The sequence below is a fragment of the Stegostoma tigrinum genome, chromosome 9, assembly GCF_030684315.1.
Source record: "Stegostoma tigrinum isolate sSteTig4 chromosome 9, sSteTig4.hap1, whole genome shotgun sequence".
Lineage (NCBI taxonomy): Eukaryota > Metazoa > Chordata > Chondrichthyes > Orectolobiformes > Stegostomatidae > Stegostoma > Stegostoma tigrinum.
In genome coordinates, this window is record NC_081362.1 from 4520696 (window position 1) to 4543554 (window position 22859).

General features: G+C 44.8%; 1 protein-coding gene across 2 annotated transcripts in view; it reads left to right on the forward strand.

Moving 5' to 3' along the window:
• The window catches only part of aplf (aprataxin and PNKP like factor), a 59398-nt gene that overhangs the window by 12225 nt on the left and 24314 nt on the right, over nt 1–22859 (forward strand). For both annotated transcript variants that reach the window (XM_048536038.2, XM_059648321.1), the window contains exons 4-5: nt 1792–1999; nt 7957–8083. In XM_048536038.2, coding sequence (XP_048391995.2) covers nt 1792–1999; nt 7957–8083 — 335 coding nt within the window. The remainder of the gene's footprint in view (nt 1–1791; nt 2000–7956; nt 8084–22859) is intronic.

Here is a 22859-nt window from a genome sequence, read left to right on the forward strand (position 1 = left end):
TTTGTACAGTTAGATTAATAAATCATCTAACTCACGTTGAATAGTCTGTTTAAGTTACTTTTGTGTGAGAACTGATTGATCCTATTTTCACAGTCATCATAAATTAATAGATGAATATGTTTTAAACTTTGTTTGTACATGAAAATGCTCGGAGTCATATGAAATAGGAGCTGAAACAGGCTATTCGGCCCTTCAAGCCTGCTTCACTATTCAATAAGATTGTGCCAGATGTTTGCCCTTCAAATTCCACACTACCATCTACTCCTGATTAACCCTTCTTTCCTTTATCTAACATGAAATTATCCGTCTCTATTTCAAACATTGTCAATGACACTACCTCCACCACCTTCTGAGGCAGACAGTTCCAAAATTCCACACCTTTTGAGAGAGAAATAAAAACCCAATAATTTTAAGATGGTGCTTGCTAGTTCTGGACCCCCGCAAAAGAGGAAACATTGTTTCTGTGCGAACTCTTGTTGAGGCCATGCAGGATTATATTCACGACAATCAAGTCATCCCTTTATGAAGTAGACTTCATAATCAGGTGCTGTACCTGCACACAAACCTGTCATGACTGATGCATTGGAACACCTAAATTTTTCTGCATTTCGGAATTCTGGAAGATGTGCAGTGGAGAAAATTTAGTGTATCATTGTCCTTGATAATTGTTTTTGTGCTTCAGTATTTGAGAAGTTCTGTCCTATGTAGAAAATAAGTATTGCAGTAAGTTATAGTTTCTCCTTCTGTAAAAGTAAACTTAAATATGATTCTTAACAGTTTCTTTCTGGCTCAGACATTTTTCCTTCCCTTAAACCTCTTTCTGTCCTTCAGTTTTGTACTTATCCTGGATCTATTGGTCCTAAGAACATAGAACAAAGAACAGTATAGCTCAGCACAGGCCATTCGTCCCATGATGTTGTGCCAAACTTTTACCCAAATCTTAAGGTCGATCTAACCTCCGCCTCTAACTTACATTATCATCCATATGCCTACCTCGTAGCCGCTTAAATGCCCCTAATGAGGCTGATTCCGCTAACCTCTCCGGCAATGCATTCCACGCCCCTACCACTCTGAGTGAAAAACCCACCTCTGACAGTCTCCGCTATGTCTACCTCCACTCACTTTAAAACTATGACCCTCGTAATTGCTACCTCCACCCTAGGAAAAAGTCTCTGGCTGTCCAAAAAGAATTAGTGAAATATATATTTAAAATAAATTTTGGAATACAGTAACTTGGGTCGCTATAACATCAAGTTAATTTCATAAAACCTTTGAATTGAAATACACAAATCACTTCTGGTAGCAAGTTAATCAGCTATATATTACGTAACAATATATTCCCAATATGGGTTTGTGCCTGTATGAGAACATGTAAAGTATGCTTTGAGATAATAAATAGATATTTATAAACTTATAACTGAATGTGTGTAATACTCCTTAAACTTGAATTACTTACACCTCTATAAATATTCTGTTCAAATAGGCTGCATTAATCCTGAAGAAGGGTAATACTCAAAACGTTGACTGCTCCTTTCCCCCAGGTGCCACCTGGCCTGCTGTGTCTTCCAGCTTCCTGTTTGTCTACCTCTTCATTAATCCATAGTCTTTTGAGAGCAGCTAGTATTAAAATGAACCAAGCTATGAGAAGTAATTTACATTCACGTGTTACACTGAAACCTAAAATGGTTGATATATTGACAAGCAAATTCAGATAAGAATTTTGATTCGTGTCGAGAAGATTTTTCTTTAGTCAATGAAAATGTATTTGTGCCACATTTTAATACATTGCAGAAACAGCGATCTGTCAAGTTTTGAGGATGATGAGCAATCTAATTCTACAGGAAGCTCACGTAAGGAGAAAGGGGATGTCAACGAAGGCCCAGATATACCTCAGGGTTACGCACAAAAACCCACTACATCATCTGAAATATTGACAGCAGACGACTATTCCCGACAGCAATCCTGCACAATTGAACCAAATGGCATCTTGCAGAATGTGGTAAGGGTCGTGTGATTAGCAGACTTTATGTTTAAACTTTTAAAGCAATGAATAATCTTCTAACCCCAGTTTTACACTGCACCTGCTGAGGAAGGGCCGGTTCAACCCCCTGGAATCTTCTAGGATTCAGACTGAAGCTTTTAGAACCAAGACTACTGTGAATCTTTGACTTGGTCTGTAGGGTTATTCAGTGTAAGCAAGTTAATATTGAAGTGTGCAAAGATGTGGCTAGTTCCAATTTGCCATGGTTCCCAGACCAGGGAGGTGAATGATTGAGTTCCTGGTTCTGAATGCTGATTGCAGTCTATGATTTTGTTTTGTTTTGTTTTCTCTGCTGGAAGTCTATATGTGTGTGGGTTTGGCTAAAAAGAAGACTCTGTTTGTATTACTGATTTACATGTTTGAATTATTGATGTTGGGCCTGCACTGAAAGAACAGAGATAATGGGAACTGCAGATGCTGGAGATTCCAAGATAATAAAATGTGAGGCTGGATGAACACAGCAGGCCAAGCAGCATCTCAGGAGCACAAAAGCTGACGTTTCGGGCCTAGACCCTTCATCAGAGAGGGGGATGGGGGGAGGGAACTGGAATAAATAGGGAGAGAGGGGGAGGCGGACCGAAGATGGAGAGTAAAGAAGATAGGTGGAGAAGGTGTGGGTGGGGAGGTAGGGAGGGGATAGGTCAGTCCAGGGAAGACGGACAGGTCAAGGAGGTGGGATGAGGTTAGTAGGTAGCTGGGGGTGCGGCTTGGGGTGGGAGGAAGGGATGGGTGAGAGGAAGAACCGGTTAGGGAGGCAGAGACAGGTTGGACTGGTTTTGGGATGCAGTGGGTGGGGGGGAAGAGCTGGGCTGGTTGTGTGGTGCAGTGGGGGGAGGGGATGAACTGGGCTGGTTTAGGGATGCAGTGGGGAAAGGGGAGATTTTGAAACTGGTGAAGTCCACATTGATACCATATGGCTGCAGGGTTCCCAGGCGGAATATGAGTTGCTGTTCCTGCAACCTTCGGGTGGCATCATTGTGGCAGTGCAGGAGGCCCATGATGGACATGTCATCTAGAGAATGGGAGGGGGAGTGGAAATGGTTTGCGACTGGGAGGTGCAGTTGTTTGTTGCGGACTGAGCGGAGGTGTTCTGCAAAGCGGTCCCCAAGCCTCCGCTTGGTTTCCCCAGTGTAGAGAAAGCCGCACCGGGTACAGCGGATGCAGTATACCACATTGGCAGATGTGCAGGTGAACCTCTGCTTAATGTGGAATGTCATCTTAGGGCCTGGGATGGGGGTGAGGGAGGAGGTGTGGGGACAAGTGTAGCATTTCCTGCGGTTGCAGGGGAAGGTGCCGGGTGTGGTGGGGTTGGAGGGCAGTGTGGAGCGAACAAGGGAGTCACGGAGAGAGTGGTCTCTCCGGAAAGCAGACAGGGGTGGGGATGGAAAAATGTCTTGGGTGGTGGGGTCGGATTGTAAATGGCGGAAGTGTCGGAGGATAATGCGTTGTATCCGGAGGTTGGTAGGGTGGTGTGTGAGAACGAGGGGGATCCTCTTGGGGCGGTTGTGGCGGGGGCGGGGTGTGAGGGATGTGTCGCGGGAAATGCGGGAGACGCGGTCAAGGGCGTTCTCAATCACCGTGGGGGGGAAGTTGCGGTCCTTAAAGAACTTGGACATCTGGGATGTGCGGGAGTGGAATGTCTTATCGTGGGAGCAGATGCGGCGGAGGCGGAGGAATTGGGAATAGGGGATGGAATTTTTGCAGGAGGGTGGGTGGGAGGAGGTGTATTCTAGGTAGCTGTGGGAGTCGGTGGGCTTGAAATGGACATCAGTTACAAGCTGGTTGCCTGAGATGGAGACTGAGAGGTCCAGGAAGGTGAGGGATGTGCTGGAGATGGCCCAGGTGAACTGAAGGTTGGGGTGGAAGGTGTTGGTGAAGTGGATGAACTGTTCGAGCTCCTCTGGGGAGCAAGAGGCGGCGCCGATACAGTCATCAATGTACCGGAGGAAGAGGTGGGGTTTGGGGCCTTGTAGGTGCGGAAGATGGACTGTTCCACGTAACCTACAAAGAGGCAGGCATAGCTGGGGCCCATGCGGGTGCCCATGGCCACCCCCTTAGTCTGTAGGAAGTGGGAGGAGTCAAAAGAGAAGTTGTTGAGTGTGAGGACGAGTTCCGCTAGGCGGATGAGAGTGTCGGTGGAGGGGGCCTGGTCGGGCCTGCGGGACAGGAAGAAGCGGAGGGCCTTGAGGCCATCTCCATGCGGAATGCAGGTGTACAGGGACTGGACGTCCATGGTGAATATGAGGTGTTGGGGGCCAGGGAATTGGAAGTTCTGGAGGAGGTGGAGGGCGTGGGTGGTGTCACGGACATAGGTGGGGAGTTCCTGGACCAAAGGGGAGAAAATGGAGTCCAGATAGGTGGAGATGAGTTCGGTGGGGCAGGAGCAGGCTGAGACGATGGGTCGACTAGGGCAGGCAGGTTTGTGGATTTTGGGAAGGAGATAGAAACGGGCCGTGCGGGGTTGGGGAACAATGAGGTTGGAGGCTGTGGGTGGGAGGTCCCCTGAGGTGATGAGGTCATGAATGGTGTTGGAGATGATGGTTTGGTGCTCGGGTGTGGGGTCATGATCGAGGAGGCGGTAGGAGCTGGTGTCGGAGAGTTGGCGTCTGGCCTCGGCGATGTAGAGGTCAGTACGCCATACTACCACTGCGCCACCCTTGTCTGCGGGTTTGATGGTGAGGTTGGGGTTGGAGCGGAGGGAGCGGAGGGCTGCCCGTTCTGCGGGGGAGAGGTTGGAGTGGGTGAGAGGGGTGGAGAGGTTGAGGCGGTTAATGTCTCGACGGCAGTTGGAGATGAAGAGGTCGAGGGAGGGTAGGAGGCCTGGGGGTGGTGTCCAGGAGGAGGACTTGTGTTGGAAGCGGGTGAAGGGGTCAGTGGAAGGAGGGTTGGGTTCCCGGTTGAAGAAGTAGGCATGCAGGCGAAGACGGCGGAAAAACTGCTCTGTGTCCGACCGTGACTGGTATTCGTTGATGTGTGGTTGTAGGGGGACAAAGGTGAGCCCCTTGCTCAGGACTGACCGTTCGTCCTCAGTCAGTGGGAGGTCTGGGGGGATGGTGAAGATTCGGCAGGGCTCAGGGTGGCTGTCTCCTCTGGGGTTGCAGGCTGTGGAGGTTGTGGGCGGAGCGATGATGTCGTCGGCCGTGGGCGGGGTTCCGTCGGCCGTGGGCGGGGTTCCGTCGGCCGTGGGCGGGGTTCCGTCGGCGTCGACCGTGGGCGGGGTTCCGTCGGCGTCGACCGTGGGCGGGGTTCCGTCGGCGTCGACCGTGGGCGGGGTTCCGTCGGCGTCGACCGTGGGCGGGGTTCCGTCGGCGTCGACCGTGGGCGGGGTTCCGTCGGCGGTGGGAGGATCGGGGTGGGCGGCAGCAGCTGAGGTGAGGGTGGTGTGTGGGCTGTAGTACCTGGACGTGGAGGTGGTGACTGCAGCAGCGGTTCCGGAAGTTCTGTGGCCGGCGGAGGCCGATGTGACGTCATCGGTGGGGTCTCCGGCCGTGTCCTCATGGTCAATGGCGGCGGGTGCATGGTGGGGGAGGGGCAGGGACAGAGTCGGGATTTGGGAGGCGCAGGAATCCTCTTGTGGGTGAACAGCCACTTGGCATTGAAATCATAGAATCCCTACTGTGTGGAAGCAGGCTCTTCAGCTCAACAAGTCCATACTGGTCATTGGAGCATCCAGACCCATCCCTCTATAGCCCACACATCTCTGAACACTACGGGGCCATTTAGCATGACCAATTTATCTAGCCTGCACATCCTTGGACTGTGGGAGGAAACTGGAGCACTCAGAGGAATCCCATGCAGACATGGGGAGAATGTGCAAATTCCACATAAACAGTTGCCCAAGGGTAGAATTGAACCCGGGTCCCTGGTGCTGTGAGGCAGCGGTGCTAACCTCAGCCACCTTGCCGCCCCATCCAGTTAATTTAAAGTTGTAATCAAATGGTCCTGTTTGTTCTTAATTGACTTATCTAGTCTAACTTGCTTGTAACTTGATTACTGTCGACCTTTGCTTAAAGAAGCTGTCACTTTACTTCAGCCAAAACACACAATCTGACTCTCAGGTATTATGTGCAAGATTAGTATAAGATTTTTGTTAACCATAAAATAACTTAATAATATGTCTTTCCCACAGTTTCTTGGTTAGTTTAGGAATGATGTATTAAAGAACGCACACATTGTGCTTCTTTCTCTGATGGAAACCTTAACAGTTTTTGATTTTTTTTTGTAAAACAGGAGTTCTCACAATGCAACCGTCACTTATTGAATGAATTTGAATTACTGATATTATCTTTTAAGGGTGGTATAGAGAGAGCATTGCCAGTTCATTTTAATTATTATATCTAAATCTGGCTTTTAACTATGGCCAGCTGCTTAACCAAATTTGCAGACAGTACGTGCCCTCAATCTGTGTTGAATTGCTGTGAGAGCAACAATTTTTAGTTAAATGGAACCTTTTAATGTTGTAAACTGACCCAGCAACTTTCAGAGGCACAGCAGACAAGGATATACAGAGTCAAAGAAGGAGACTATCAGAAGGTAACCAAAGCTTGATCAGAGTGTGTTTTAAGAGTAGTTGTTAAAAGAGGACAAGAGCATTGTGGGTTTCAGAATGTAGCTGAAGGCACAAATGTGTTTTGGACTTCTATTAAATTGATCTTGTTGCCTTAAAAGCAGTGTGTGTATGCATCCCTTTGTAACAATGGCAGCTAGTGATGGGTAATAAATGCTGGCCACCCAGCGATGCCTACATTGCATGGGTGAATACAAAGAAGTAGGATGAGGTCCTCACTTGGACATCACACTGAGTTTTATGAGTGCTGTTACACAGTGATTTATTTCAGCTTGGAGACTTTATTTCTCTTTGGGCATTACACATCATGCAAATTACCGATTAAATTATAGCAAAACATAGCTACAGACAGGTGACACTTCAGCCAGTTAATAAAAGGAAACACAGATACTTACACTCAACTAAACTGTCCTTTTTAATACCTACACTTCCAGGTATCCACTGTCCCTGGTTTGATTGTCTTGGCTCATTGTCATTCCCAATTTGCATCAGTTCTCTGATTCCGGATTACTACAGACACTGCAATGGATATGAAAAACATCATATGAATACCAGTCTTTTTCTTCCTAGCGAGAGTCTGGAGGATTTGTGCCATTTATGCTAGTGGCCTTAGTGGCTATTCTTTCATTCAGCTAGCCCTACATTGGAATGGCAGATAATCTCCACACATGCAGATTGAATCAGTGCTTAAAACCTTCTGAATCCTTCAGTTACTTCCAGATTTCTTAAGATGAATACTTTCAATTACGCAAAAACTACTGTAGATTGAGAAATTTTGTGGATCATATACATGATACGAATTGTTTGCTCCAATTCAGTATGGACGAGCTTGAAATGTGATTTCCTGAAATATCAATTTAAGATTCTTGAAATTGAAAGAAACAACTGAAAACTCTCTAAATGCATTATAAAGAAATAGTCTTTTACTGGCTTTGCTACTAGGCTTTACAAGTTGATGACTCGGTCAAGTTTTTAAAACTTTTTTAGCAACTGCTAAATAAATTAGAGAAGTTATTTCTAACAAACATTGGAAATGATTGCTTCTGAGCTATCACAGTGTATCAGTAAAGTCATTTGGTAAGCTGTTGAACCAAATAGGCTAGCAACTCACCTTGGGCCTTCAGTTTGCAACAGTGCTTTCAGTTCTGTTGATAAGTCAGGAAAAATCAGTTGGTCACAGTTTTAGGTCCTGATCACAATGAAATGCCTGTCACTATCTAGAGACAATGTGATTGGATTCTGTTTTAATGTTTCTGTATTCTAAATCCATTTGAGGCAAAATGTTAAAATAGGTTGTGAGATAGTCTGACCCGTCCTTGTTAACCAAACCAATATTGTGTTCTTTAAGTCAAAGAGTGAGCAACTGAAGAATGGTCAAGCACCATTGGACACTGTACAACGGAAAAGAATCTTGCCAGCTTGGATGCTGCAAGTTACTACAGAAATACAAAATCCTTCAACAGTCAGTAAAAGAGGTATGACTGGAGACTACTTGCTTGTTGCAATAACAGTAGATAGTCTTGATTGAGTTCCTGTTTGATGCAATGCTACTTTTATGTCCAGAAATATTCGTTATGTCTGTTGAGTCAAGCACCTTCTTTGCTGCCTGCAGATCTAAACTTCTGATCATTAATGTACAGTATTTGTATTGTCAAGCTCTATCTGTCACTGCTGTTTCCACATGGAAAGAAAGATAAAATTGCTGTAGGTTCTGCAATAACATCTTCATATTTTTGAAACCGATTTGGAAACTTGCCATTGTGAGGATCAGTGTTTTAAATCTTATGCTTTGTTAGAGTATTCCATTGACAACTTAACTGCCACTTAGTTGGATTTTCCACTGATGCTATTTGTGGCTCCTCAGCTGCAACTAAAAGGTCCTAACATTTGAAGCAAGTGTCAGCTGTTTGGCCTCTCTACCCTGTGTCACCATTCAATATGATCATAGCTGTTCTGATTATTGCCCCAAAGTATTCAGCTATCCTATCTGCACTCCTCTCAAAAGACAGTTCCAAAGACACTCAACCCTACGAGAAAAAAAATAAAACTCTGTTTTAAATAGAGCGCCCCTTGTTTTTAAACTCTCTGCCCTAGTTCTAGTCTCTTCCACAAGGAGAAAGATCCTTTCAGCATCCACCCTGTCAAGTCCTCTTGGGATCATGCATGCCTCAATCTCTTAATCGTTACAGTGCAGTAGGGGGCCATTCAGGCCATCATGTCTGGACTTGCTGTGAGAGCTTTAACTTAATGCTACCCATCTGCCTTTCTCCCCCATTGTCCTACACACGGTTTCTATTTAAATATTCATCCATTGCCTCAGTTGAACCTACTTCCACCGCAGGCCATGCTTTGTGTTCCCTAACTATTTGCTGTGTGGAAAAGGTTTTCTCTAAAACTGTGCCTTCTATGTCTAAATCCTTTTATGTGTAGGAATTGTTTCTCTGTGTCCACGCAGTTTTTGAAAACTGTTATCATATCTCCTATTTGCCTTCTGTCTGCGGAAAGATGGGCCAAACTTCCCCAATCCTTCTTTATCTCTCAAGTGTCCATTCCCTGCAACCATTCTGGTAAACCTCTTCCGCAACCTCAGCAGTGCATTCACATATTTCCCGTAGTCAGGCACCCAGAATGGTACACAATATCCCAACTGAGGTCTAACCAGTGTCTTAGTTATAAATCATCATAAACTATCTGCTTTTTTAATGTACACCCTTATTTATGAAACCGAGAATGATATATACTTTGGTGACAATGGGAACTGCAGATGCTGCAGGATCCAAGATAACAAAGTGTGGAGCTGGATGAACACAGCAGGCCAAGCAGCATCTCGGGAGCACAAAAGCTGACGTTTCGGGCCGAGACCCTTCAATGGAGAGGGGGATGGGGAGAGGGTTCTGGAATAAATAGGGAGAGAGGGGGAGGCGGACTGAAGATGGGGAGAAAACAAGATAGGTAGAGAGGAGAGTATAGGTGAGGAGGTAGGGAGGGGATAGGTCAGTCCAGGGAAGACGGACAGGTCAAGGAGGCGGGATGAGGTGGTAGGTAGGAAATGGAGGTGCGGCTTAAGGTGGGAGGAAGGGATGGTGAGAGGAAGAACAGGTTAGGGAAGCAGAGACAGTCTGGGCTGGTTTTGGGATGCAGTGGGGGGAGGGCAAGAACTGGGCTGGTTTTGTGATGCAGTGGGGGGAGGGGAGGAAATGGGCTGGTTTTGGGATGCAGTGGGGGAATGGGAGATTTTGAAGCTTGTGAAGTCCACGTTGGTGCCATTGGGCTGCAGGGTTCCCAAGCGGAATATGAGTTGCTGTTCTTGCAACCTTCGGGTGGCATCATTGTGGCACTGCAGGAGGCCCATGATGGACATGTCGTCTGAGGAATGAGGAGGGGAGTTAAAATGGTTCGCGACTGGGAGGTGCAGTTGTTTGTTGCGAACCGAGCGGTGTTCTGCAAAGTGGTCCCCAAACCTCCACTTGGTTTCCCCAATGTAGAGGAAGCCACACCGGGTACAATGGATATAATATACCACTTTGGCAGATGTGCAGGTGAACATCTGCTTGATATGGAGGGTCATCTTGGGGCCTGGGATAGGGGTGAGGGAGGAGGTGTGGGGGCAAGTGTAGCACTTCCTGCAGTTGCAGGGGAAGGTGCCGGGTGTGGTGGGGTTAGAGGGGATTGTGGAGCAGACAATGGAGTCGCGGAGAGAGTGGTCTCTCTGGAAGGCAGACAAGGGTGGGAATGGAAATATGGCTTGGGTGGTGGGGTCAGATTGTAGATGGTGGAAGTGTTGGAGGATGATGCGTGGTATCGGGAGGTTGGTGGGGTGGTATGAGAGAACGAGGGGGATCCTCTGGGGGCGGTTGTGGCGGGGGCGGGGTGTGAGGGATGTGTAGCAGGAAATGCGGGAGTTGCGGTCAAGAGCGTTCTCGACCACTGCGGGGTGAAAGTTGCAGTCCTGGAAGAACGTGGACATATGGGATGTGCGGGAGTGTGGAATGCCTCATCCTGGGAGCAGATGCGGCAGAAGCAGAGGAATTGAGAATAGGGGATGGAATTTTTGCAGGAGGGTGGGTGGGAGGAGGTGTATTCTAGGTAGCTGTGGGAGTCAGTGGGCTTGAAATGGACATCAGTTTCTAGCTGGTTACCTGAGATGGAGACTGAGGTGTCCAGGAAGGTGAGGGATATGTTGGAGATGGCCCAGGTGAACTTGAGGTTGGGGTGGAAGGTGTTGGTGACGAGGATGAACTGTTTGAGCTCCTCTGGGGAGCAAGAGGCGGTGCTGATACAGTCATCAATATAATGGAGGAAGAGGTGGGGTTTGGTGCCTGTGTAGGTGCGGAAGAGGGACTGTTCCACGTAACCTACAAAGAGGCAGGCATTGCTTGGGCCCATGCAGGTACCCATGGCCACCCCCTTTGTCTGTAGGAAGTGGGAGGAATCGAAAGAGAAGTTGTTGAGGGTGAGGACGAGTTCATCTAGGCGGATGAGGATGTCGGTGGAGGGGGATTGGTGGGCCTGCGGGACAAAAAGAAGCAGAGGGCCTGGAGGCCACCTGCATGAGGAATACAAATGTATAGGGACTAGACGTCCATGGTGAAAATGAGGTGTTGGGGGCCAGGGAATTGGAAGTCCTGGAGGAGGTGGAGGGCGTGGGTGGTGTCACGGACGTAGGTAGGGAGTTTCTGGACCATAGGGGAGAAAATGGAGTCCAGATAGGTGGAGATGAGTTCGGTGGGGCAGGAACAGGCTAATCCACAAACCTACCTGCCCTTGTCGACCCGTTGTCAACCCACAAACCTGCCTGCCCTGGTTGACCCATTGACAATCCACAAACCTGCCTGCCCTGGTCGACCCATTGTCTCAGCCTGTTCCTGCCCCACCGAAATCATCTCCACCTATCTGGACTCCATTTTCTCCCCTATGGTCCAGAAACTCCCTACCTACATCCGTGACACCACCCACGCCCTCCACCTCCTCCAGGACTTCCAATTCCCTGGCCCCCAACACCTCATTTTCACCATGGACGTCCAGTCCCTGTACACCTGTATTCCTCATGCAGGTGGCCTCCAGGCCCTCCGCTTCTTCCTCTTCCGCAGGCCCAACCATTCCCCCTCCACCAACACCCTCATCTGCCTAGCCGAACTCGTCCTCACCCTCAACACCTCTTTCGACTCCTCCCACTTCCTACAGTCAAAGAGGGTGGCCATGGGTACCTGCATGGGTCCAAGCTATGCCTGCCTCTTTGTAGGTTACGTGGAACAGTCCCTCTTCCGCACCTACACAGGCCCCAAACTCCACCTCTTCCTCCATTATATTGATGACTGTATGGGCACCACCTCTTGCTCCCCAGAGGAGCTCAAACAGTTCATCCTCGTCACCAACACCTTCCACCCCAACCTCAAGTTCACCTGGGCCATCTCCAACACATCCCTCACCTGGACCTCTCAGTCTCCATCTCAGGTAACCAGCTGGAAACTGATGTCCATTTCAAGCCCACTGACTTCCACAGCTACCTAGAATACACCTCCTCCCACCCACCCTCCTGCAAAAATTCCATCCCCTATTCCCAAATCCTCTGCTTCTGCCGCATCCGCTCCCAGGATGAGGCATTCCACTCCCGCACATCGCAGATGTCCACGTTCTTCAAGGACCACAAATTTCCCCCCGCGGTGGTCGAGAACGCCCTTGACCGCGTCTCCTGCATTTCCTGCTACACATCCCTCATACCCCGCCCCCGCCACAACCGCTCCCAGATGAACCCCCTCGTTCTCACATACCACCCCACCAACCTCCCGATACCACGCATCATCCTCCAACACTTCCGCCATCTACAATCCGACCCCACCACCATTTTTCCATCCCCACCCTTGTCTGCCTTCCGGAGGGACCACTCTCTCTGCGACTCCCTTGTCTGCTCCACAATCCCCTCTAACCCCACCACACCCGGCACCTTCCCCTGCAACTGCAGGAAGTGCTACACTTGCCCCCACACCACCTCCCTCACCCCTATCCCAGGCCCCAAGATGACCCTCCATATCAAGCAGATGTTCACCTGCACATCTGCCAAAGTGGTATATTGTATCCATTGTACCTGGTGTCGCATCCTCTACATTGGGGAAACCAAGTGGAGGTTTGGGGACCACTTTGCAGAACACCTCCGCACGGTTCGCAATAAACAACTGCACCTCCCAGTCGTGAACCATTTCAACTCCCCCCTCCCATTCCTCAGATGACATGTCCATCATGGGCCTCCTGCAGTGCCACAATGATGCCACCCGAAGGTTGCAAGAACAGCAACTCATATTCCACTTGGGAACCCTGCAGCCCGATTTGGTACCAATGTGGACTTCACAAGCTTCAAAATCTCCCCCCCCTGCCACTGCATCACAAAACCAGCCCATTTTTTCCCCTCCCTCCACTGCATCCCAAAACCAGCCCAGCCTGTCTCTGCCTCCCTAACCTGTTCTTCCTCTCACCTATCCCTTCCTCCCACCCCAAGCCGCACCTCCATTTCCTACCTACTAACCTCATCCCACCTCCTTGACCAGTCCGCTTTCCCTGGACTGACCTATCCCCTCCCTACCTCCTCACCTATACTCTCCTCTCTACCTATTTTTGTTTTCTCTCCATCTTCGGTCCGCCTCCCCCTCTCTCCCTATTTATTCCAGTTCCCTCCCCCCATCCCCCTCTCTGATGAAGGGTCTCGGCCCGAAACGTCAGCTTTTGTGCTCCTGAGATGCTGCTTGGCCTGCTGTGTTCATCCAGCTCCACACGATGATATATTCTTTTACTGCTTTCTTTACCTGACCTACCATCTTTCTTAACTTTTGTGCATATACATCCAGGTCTGTCTACTCCTGGATGTCCTTTAGAATTGTACCCTTTGTACTGTTTCACCAAGATCTTTGTAACAAAGTGTATCTCCTCTCACTTCTCCACATTGAACTACTTCTGCCACCTGTCTGCCCACCCCACCACCATGTTGATGTTCTACACTGTCTTCCCCACTGTGTACAATTTTTCCAAGTTTTGTGTCATCTACAAACTTCACAAATGTCCCTGTCCACAAAGATCTACATCATTAATATATGTCAGAAAAGGCAAGGGTGTCAGTAATAACTACTGGGAGATCTCCACTACAAACCTTCCTCTAGCCTGAAATATCGGACCGCTTTTTATTCTTCTAAACTCCAATTTCGTGGGTGTGCACTGAATACTTGAGGAGATGGCCATTTCCCTGATATATCTCTATACAGAGACACAAAATGTTGAATTGAGAATCCTTGTTATCATTGCCAGTTCTGTCGGTAATTCCACTTGACAATTCAGAATCATAAGATGATAAAACTATTGTGAAAACTGGTTTTGATTAAGCAATTGTGAAGAAATTAAGATTATTACTCTGATTAGAATTGTATTAATTACTTTTATTTTAACAATGGCTTGTTGAAGTAATTCCAAGTTGCTGCTTTAGGTCAATTTTACTTTATTTTCAAGTAATTTGGTTTCATTTTTTTAACCATTTCAAGCACTGCGTAAGCAACCCAGTAGAAAGCTACAACAAGCACGTGACATTCAGTCAGAAAGGTTGCTGATGCAAGTTTCTTTAATTTCTGGTGATTATGAAGAATTTTCACAATGTAAGATTAAATAGTTTGTTGAGTTTTCTACAGCTTCTTTCATTAACTGCATTAAGCAGAGCCAACAAAAATAAAGCATTAAGCAACTAATATCTGTTACTGCTACGTTTGTAATTTATCATAACTTTATATTTCTTCAGCTAGAACTCTCTACTTACAACTGGGGTATGAGCTTCTGCGATAGGGTACATCAATTGTGCATCAATCCTCATTGTACATCAATCCAGAAAGTAGATGTGAAATTTGAACGATATAATTTCACATTCCCTGTGGTATTTACTTGTAGCTACTGTTATCACTTCAAACTCTGTCTCATGTGCAAAGCAATTTAAATCCTTCCGTCGGTCTTCCTTAATCAGAACAGAAAAAAGACCATGTAGGTATGTGATCTGTCTGTGGAAACCTCAATACAATTCCTTCTTTGGCTGTCTAGAATGACAATTTTAATATTACATTCAAATTATGATTTTCAAACAAAATATAGAGACCGGAAATGTGTCTCTAAATCATGAGTTCAGGTCTTTTTCCTTCATCCATCTGGTGAAGCAGGTTGGATATATAATCATTTTAATAATTTTAAGTTACACTTTCTTTCCTGACATGTTTAAATTTTACAAATCCTAAGGTTGGTTATCACATGAGGATTTTTTTGTCTTAAGGAGTACAAATTCAGATTTACAGGTTCAGCATGTCATTATGCCACATGCATTGCAAAGATTGATGCTGAGCAGATTGACTGCTCTAGCTCAGACCAATCAGACGTGGAGATGCAAATTCTGATTGCTACTTTTTCCAATGTTTCTGTTCCAGGGTGTTCAAAGTATCTGTGCACGGACTTTGGGTAGTACAGAATCTGTTGCCTCATGCTAACATCATTGACTAGGGTGAATATAAAGGCCATTTGAGCAAGCTGCTGTAGAGAAGTGAATGGTGTTGCTGCCTGATTCTCATAATCAACCTTAAATGTACTGATTAATTGAGCACCTACAATTTTGTGAGATAGATAATTCCAAAGATTCATAACTTTTTAAGCAAAGAAACTTTTTTCATGATTGTCTGAAATGACCATCTCCTTACCCTGAATTGGTGACCCTGGGCGCTCTGACCAAGGAAGCATCTTCATTGCATATGTTAAACCATCAAGAATTTTATATGTTTCAATAAGATCATCTCTGAATCCCCTCATCGCCAGAAAATAAAGATCCAAAATAGAATACATACCTTTTTAAAAAAAGACTTGGAAAAAGAATCTTGAAAATCCTTGCTGAAATTCCTGTTTTATTTGTGTACTTTAACTAAGAAGCCTCTGATTTCATGAGGACGTACCGTGCCAATGTCACACTCATGCTGCGTATGTTTAGACTGAGTCTTCCAGCACATTGCTGGCACGTTGGGAAAGCTGTGAGGAAAATTACCACCAATGCTTTCTGATCTTTTGAAAATATTTAAGGCGTTTCAAGTCAAAACATTAATAGAGTTAATCACAGACAGGGTAAAGAATCTTGTAGATTGCGTTTATTATTTCAACTTACATTTTTATTATGCATGTTAATTGGCTTTGAGCCAAACAAAAAGGTGTATGTGAGAAGGTCTTCAGTGGGGAGGTGAAGATGTTTTTATAGAAATTCCAGATTTAGAGCCTAACAGCTGAAGGCTTAGCTGCCATTAGTGGGATCGAGGGAATTGGTAATGCACAAAAGGCCGTAATTGGAGGTGCGCAGAGTACTTAGACAGTTACAGACTACTGGAGAAGGTTATAAAAGATGTGGAAAGCTGAGTTATTGTTCTCTAAGAACTAAGGAACATTTGAATGGTTAAGTCTTGTGACTAAGCATTGAGGGTTTCTGCAGGAGGTTTACTGAGGCACAGTCTGAAATGGGTAATATTAGAATTAGATCCGAGTAGTCTTTATGATGGAGGATTCACTTAGAAGTTAAGCTCCTGCTCAAAGAGTATATAAAGTATTCTGGTTATGAATTAGGAGCAGGAGTAGGTCATTCAGTCCCTCAAGTCTGTTCTATCATTCAAGAACTGATTATTGCCTGTACTCCACATTTCCATCCACAGACAAAACCTTTCACTCTTGTTCATCAGTTATCCAAGTATTTTTGTCTTAAAAGTGTTCAATGACCCTCCTTCATTGCTGTCTGGTGGTATGTGTTCCACAGCATTGAGGCCCTCTCAGTAAAAGCATTTCTGCTTATCTCCACTTTAAATGGGATACTAAATATTTTTAAAATGCACCTCCTAGCTCTAGACTCCCCAATATGGCGAACATCATTTCAGTGCTCACCCTGTTAAGTCCTGTCAGGCTCTTGAATGTTTCAATAAGATTTACCCAAGAATAGCTGAAGAGGAAATAAAAGCAAAAGTGACTATTTGGAGATTGTGGCAAGGTAAAATATTGCAAGGGTGAACTATAATTACAAACCACTGCTTCCAGTGCTCTAGAAGAATTGGTTTTGGTGTGCATACACCAATAAGTGTTTCTCCCAGTGACTTCTATGTACTCTGGTTTTGAGTTCAGGGAATTGCAGTTCATCCAGGATTGCATGTCGGATAAGGAGTCTGATAATAGAGGCAATGATGGGATTGAGAGAGCTGGAGAAATCAAACTAGGAACGAGTTTCAATGGAGTCACTTCAAAAGTTTTAATATTAGCAAATAAAAATGAAGATGATAAGGAAGCAGCATTTTTATTTCTTTAATAGGCTGTGTGTATTTCTGACAAAGTCAGCGTTTATGGCCCATTCCTAATTGCCCTCAATCCAAGTGGTTTGAGAGGCCATTCAAATACATTGCTGTGGGTTTGGAATCCCATGTAGGCCAAAGCAAATAAGGGTTATTTCCCTAAAGTATATTAGTGAACATATGGGCTTTCACAGTTGAAAATGGTTTTCAAGATCATCATTGTTGAGTTTAGCTTAATTTTCCAGGTTTATTTATTGAATTCAAATTCTATTGGCTGTCATGGTCCCCAGATCAAATAATCTGGGCCTCTGGATTAATTATCCAGTGATATTTCCACTGCACCACTATATTACCTTGACAACTGTCCAGCATTATATGTGCTGGGCAAGCCTAGTGATTCAGGATGCTGTTCCATTATAGCAGATGTGCTTATATCATTTTGCAGCATTTGTGCCATTAAAGATGCTGTTTGTAAGCCTTTGCTTGTATAATGTAAGCGTGAATTTTATGTAGGAAGAGTCTAAAGAGTTTCAGAATAGGCAAAGGTGAAGCAAAAGCTGGAACCGTGACAAATATCGGGAAGGGAAGAGCAGTTTTAACAAAATACTGTGTTGTCATGATACTTCCTCCTTCAGTTTTAAAAGTACTGAAGTTTTTTACTTGCTGTTTGCAAGTAAATGAAAGAATGTGGAGATGGAAATAAAAGTTATGGCAGATAATGAACACTGGTTTATTTGAGGAAGAGTCATATTACATTCAAAGCATTAGTTCTTTCTGTTTCCATAGATGCTACCAGACTGTTTCCATGCTGTATGGACTCTGACTTTATGACCTGCTGAGTTTCTCTAGCACTTTCTTTTTGTTTCAGATTTCCAGCATGTGCAGTATTTTGCTTTTATTACTAGTTTATCATACTTCTTGATGTCCAACACACATTGCATAGTGAGAACACATTGGTAATACTCACGGCAAGAAATCAAGATGGCATCGTATCATCCAAATGTTTCAAATCCCATGTATGGGATATTGAGTAAATGAATCTTTGAAATTAGTTTGTTATCAGTTGTCTAACTCCTTAGACCTCACTGGAACAGAGTAAATATCGCAAAGGAACCAACAACTGACCTCAGAAAAAAAGTTCTCTCACTTGCCCTCTCCTCTTTGGTAGGTATTGTGGCGTAGGTGGCATGGTATTACCCACTTTTCTCTGTCGTCACCTCTGTGACCAGTTGTGATATATGCTGAAACACCCAATATCGCCAGGATGATCCATCATGCAGAGCATCATAGTGAAACTCAATATTATTATCATCACTCCAGTGTTAGAGGACTTTTAACAGGAGGATCAGGAGTATATTTAACTTAGACCAACAGCCCCCAAAGAGCCAACATTCTTCTTTACTTCTGTCTTTTGTAAAACAGCCTGTTCTGTTTCATTAAATGCTTTAAAAGGGAGGAAGCTTTATTTTTTTTTTCATGATACTCTACAAAAATTGAATCCTTCTCAATTTATTGTTTCAATGTGGCTTAGTGTTGGCACCAATTCTTAAATGAACTCTTGTCTTCAGTCACACATCATTATGATGGTACGTGGCTTGACATTTATGAGTACTGTTTCAGATACTGAAATGCAACATGGAGTTTGCTTTTGTTTTGATAAAGCTGGAAGATTGTTAATCTTTAAAGCAATTAAAATGACAATTTTGGAACCTTTCACTAGACATACTTGTATAAATTCAAGTATTGCTGGCAGTGTTGTTTGACCATCAGTTCTGAAAATGCTGGAAATTGTCTTCTTTTTCCTCCAAGTTGTTTTGCGAGGCCTTTTTAAAAGAGTACTCTGGCTCCATAACAGTAGGAATTGAATTGTGCACTAATTACACTAATTTATATTTGTATTTTAATTTTGAATTTATTATACATACCTGTTGCAACAGTAGTAAAGTGATTTAACCTCTTATATAGTGCTGACCATACTGTATACTTGCCACAGGACTAATCTGTCATGAAAGTAAAACAAAGAACTGCAAACGCTGGAGATCTAAATCAAAAGCAGAAACAGAAATTGCTGGAGGATTTCAGCCGGACTGGCGGTACCTGTGGGGAGAAAGTGGATTTAACGTTTTGAGTTTGTTGCCCCTTCTTCAGAACCTGATGCCAGACCTGCCGAGTTTCGCCAGCAATTTCTTTTTGTTTGTTATCTGTTATTCCTTCGACAAAACTGTTCACGGTATTCCAGCTATGATCAAACTTTAAGGACCGCAACTTTCCCCCCACAGTGATCGAGAACGCCCTTGACCGCGTCTCCCGTATTTCCCGCAACACATCCCTCACACCCTGCCCCCGCCACAACCGCCCTAAGAGGATCCCCCTCGTTCTCACACACCACCCTACCAACCTCCGGATACAACGCATCATCCTCCGACACTTCCGCCATTTACAATCCGACCCCACCACCCAAGACATTTTTCCATCCCCTCCCCTGTCTGCTTTCCGGAGAGACCACTCTCTCCGTGACTCCCTTGTTCGCTCCACACTGCCCTCCGACCCCACCACACCCGGCACCTTCCCCTGCAACCGCAGGAAATGCTACACTTGCCCCCACACCTCGTCCCTCACCCCTATCGCAGGCCCCAAGATGACATTCCACATTAAGCAGAGGTTCACCTGCACATCTGCCAATGTGGTATACTGCATCCATTGTACCCGGTGCGGCTTCCTCTACATTGGGGAAACCAAGCGGAGGCTTGGAGACCGCTTTGCAGAACACCTCCGCTCAGTTCGCAACAAACAACTGCACCTCCCAGTCGCAAACCATTTCCACTCCCCCTCCCATTCTCTAGATGACATGTCCATCATGGGCCTCCTGCACTGCCACAATGATGCCACCCGAAGGTTGCAGGAACAGCAACTCATATTCCGCCTGGGAACCCTGCAGCCATATGGTATCAATGTGGACTTCACCAGTTTCAAAATCTCCCCTTCCCCTACTGCATCCCTAAACCAGCCTAGTTCGTCCCCTCCCCCCACTGCACCACACAACCAGCCCAGCTCTTCCCCCCCACCCACTGCATCCCAAAACCAGTCCAACCTGTCTCTGCCTCCCTAACCGGTTCTTCCTCTCACCCATCCCTTCCTCCCACACCAAGCCGCACCCCCAGCTACCTACTAACCTCATCCCACCTCCTTGACCTGTCCGTCTTCCCTGGACTGACCTATCCCCTCCCTACCTCCCCACCTATACTCTCTCCACCTATCTTCTTTACTCTCCATCTTCGGTCCGCCTCTCCCTCTCTCCCTATTTATTCAAGTTCCCTCTTCCCATCCCCCTCTCTGATGAAGGGTCTAGGCCCGAAACGTCAGCTTTTGTGCTCCTGAGATGCTGCTTGGCCTGCTGTGTTCATCCAGCCTCACATTTTATTATCTATGATCAAACTAGTGCCTTGTATGGTTTTAGTAAGAATTCCCTATTTTGATAGTCCATTTCCAACAGCCCATTGGTCTTCCCTGTTACTGGCTGAACATGGATATTAGCTTTTTATGATTTATGCATGAGGACCCCAAATTTCAGTGTGCCAGCTTTCTGATGTTTTTTTTTCCATTTAAATAATATTCAGCTTCTCTCTTCCTAAGCATTTTTCCATATTAAATTCCATCTATCCAAATTTTTGCCCATGCTTAATCCGTCAATTCCCTCTGCAGACTTTTTTTTTTGTCAATCTCAATACTTGCTGCCTTACCTACTGTTTATCTGTCATCTCAAAACTTGGCCATAGTACATTCACTTCCTTCATCCATTATTACTACACATGTTATTAATATCTATTGAAAACAGTTAGGGAGCTAGCACTGAACCCAGTGGCATTCCAATAATTAACATTCCCAACCTGAAAATGCAACCCTTTATCCCAACAGTCCTGAGTTAGCTAATCCTATATCTCTGGGCTCCTATCTTATTTAAAGATGCAAATATATTACACCTTCTTGTTCCCTATATTCCTGCTTTGGCACCTCAAAGAATGCTAATATATTTGTCAGATATGAATTCCCTTTCATCAAACAAGCTGAGATTTGTTAGTTATGTATTTCTAAATACTCTGCTATTATGTGCTTTATAGTAGAGTCCAACATTTTCCCAATGAAGAAAAGGAACACCCTTGACAGGAAATCCATAATGTGGGTAAACGATATTGACTGACATAGGTTACATTAAAACATAGCAAAAATGTTTTGTTCAAAATTCCAAATGTACTCAGCACTTTGAAGACAATTGCCAAGGGCTCCTCCCAGACGTACTTGCAGTTCTTTTGTCCTAGTGACCTCCTTCACATTTATGCAGAATTCATGGCATGTTGCAGCAGGACGTGTGTCTAAAAGTGGTACACAGATGTTGCACACGTGTGCATTGTTGTTCCACCTAGCACAAAGACGGCCTTATAAGCATTCTGAGTATTTTAACCCCAACTTTAGTGAGTGTCCCACTGCACCACAGTGAGCTGATTGTTTCATGCACCCAGCATCTTTATGTTAAGTGCGTTTATTAGTTTGCTGCTGATCAGGATACAGACTTAATACTGTGAATCTTTAGCTATGAGCAATTGGGTTAAGCATGCTCAGTTTGCATTCACACAGCTCTTGCAGTCAGGAGGAAGAAGGTTCCCACTCTGCATTTGTGGATTTTTAAAAATAATATTCTGTTTGAAATTGTGTTTGGCATCATTCTTGGGCTAATAAGCACATTTAACATTTTTTTAAATGGTATAGCTTTGAAATTCTTGGTGTATTGAAATACTTTAACTGTCTTTCAATGGCTTTCTAGTTAAGTGCACCTTCTAGTGCAAAACTGAATTGTACAGTCCTTGAGGTTGAAGTTTGCAACCTGATCTGTGCAGTAAGGATCTTGAGGGATATAATGTGGACCATGGAAACTATTTTCTGTAACTTTGTATTAGATAGAAGGAAAGAAGACCAGTAAGTAATTATTTCTGGTCTTGACCTTCAATGATGAATGAAGTCAATTTTTGTTTTGTTTATATAATGTCACAATGTTGACTTGGAATTTATTTTCAAATTGCATCAGCAAAATTAATGATCCAGCCGAAAAATAGCTCAATAGTGTAGTATCAGAGATAATGGGAACTGCAGATGCTGGAGATTCCAAGATAATAAAATGTGAGGCTGGATGAACACAGCAGGCCAAGCAGCATCTCAGGAGCACAAAAGCTGACGTTTCGGGCCTAGACCCTTCATCAGAGACCCTTCATAGTGTAGTATAGCAGTTTATAATAAGCACAACCAATTGTTTGTTTACATCTGCCCTTTTTATAGATGAAAATATCTGAAATTGTATTTAACTGAAGCAGCTTGCTGCTAGGGCACATATCCCTGCATGGAGGATAAACACACACATGATTCACAAGAAACATACTGTGCCAGCAAATTAGCCCAGTTAAGAATTTCTAAAATTTTCCTGGATAGGTTACCTTTAAGGGAGGGCTTTTTTGTTTTTTTTTTAGAAAGAAGTATATGTAAGATGCACCGTATAAATATTTTGATCATAAATCCTTTAGTACAACTTTTCATTTGCAGGGAATTTCTAGTGGTTTTGAATACATAAAGAATGACAGCTGAAAGGGATGATCAGCAGCTGAAGTTTGAGATACTGACTTTTCAGAACTTTATGTATTTTTATGTTTTCTAAAGTTTTGGAGTAGATTTTGTTTTTTTTCTTTACTTCAACAACAAATTGATAATCATGCCTGCAGTGCTGATCTAGTTAAAATATATGTTGAGAAATAAAGAAATTGTGTGAAATATAGAAGAAATATACTCGTGAAAAATCCAAAACAGACCTTGCAGTTGGATTCTATATTTAGGCTAAGTCATCATTTCTGGCCTTGTAACTGTATTCAGGACTTTTTAAGTA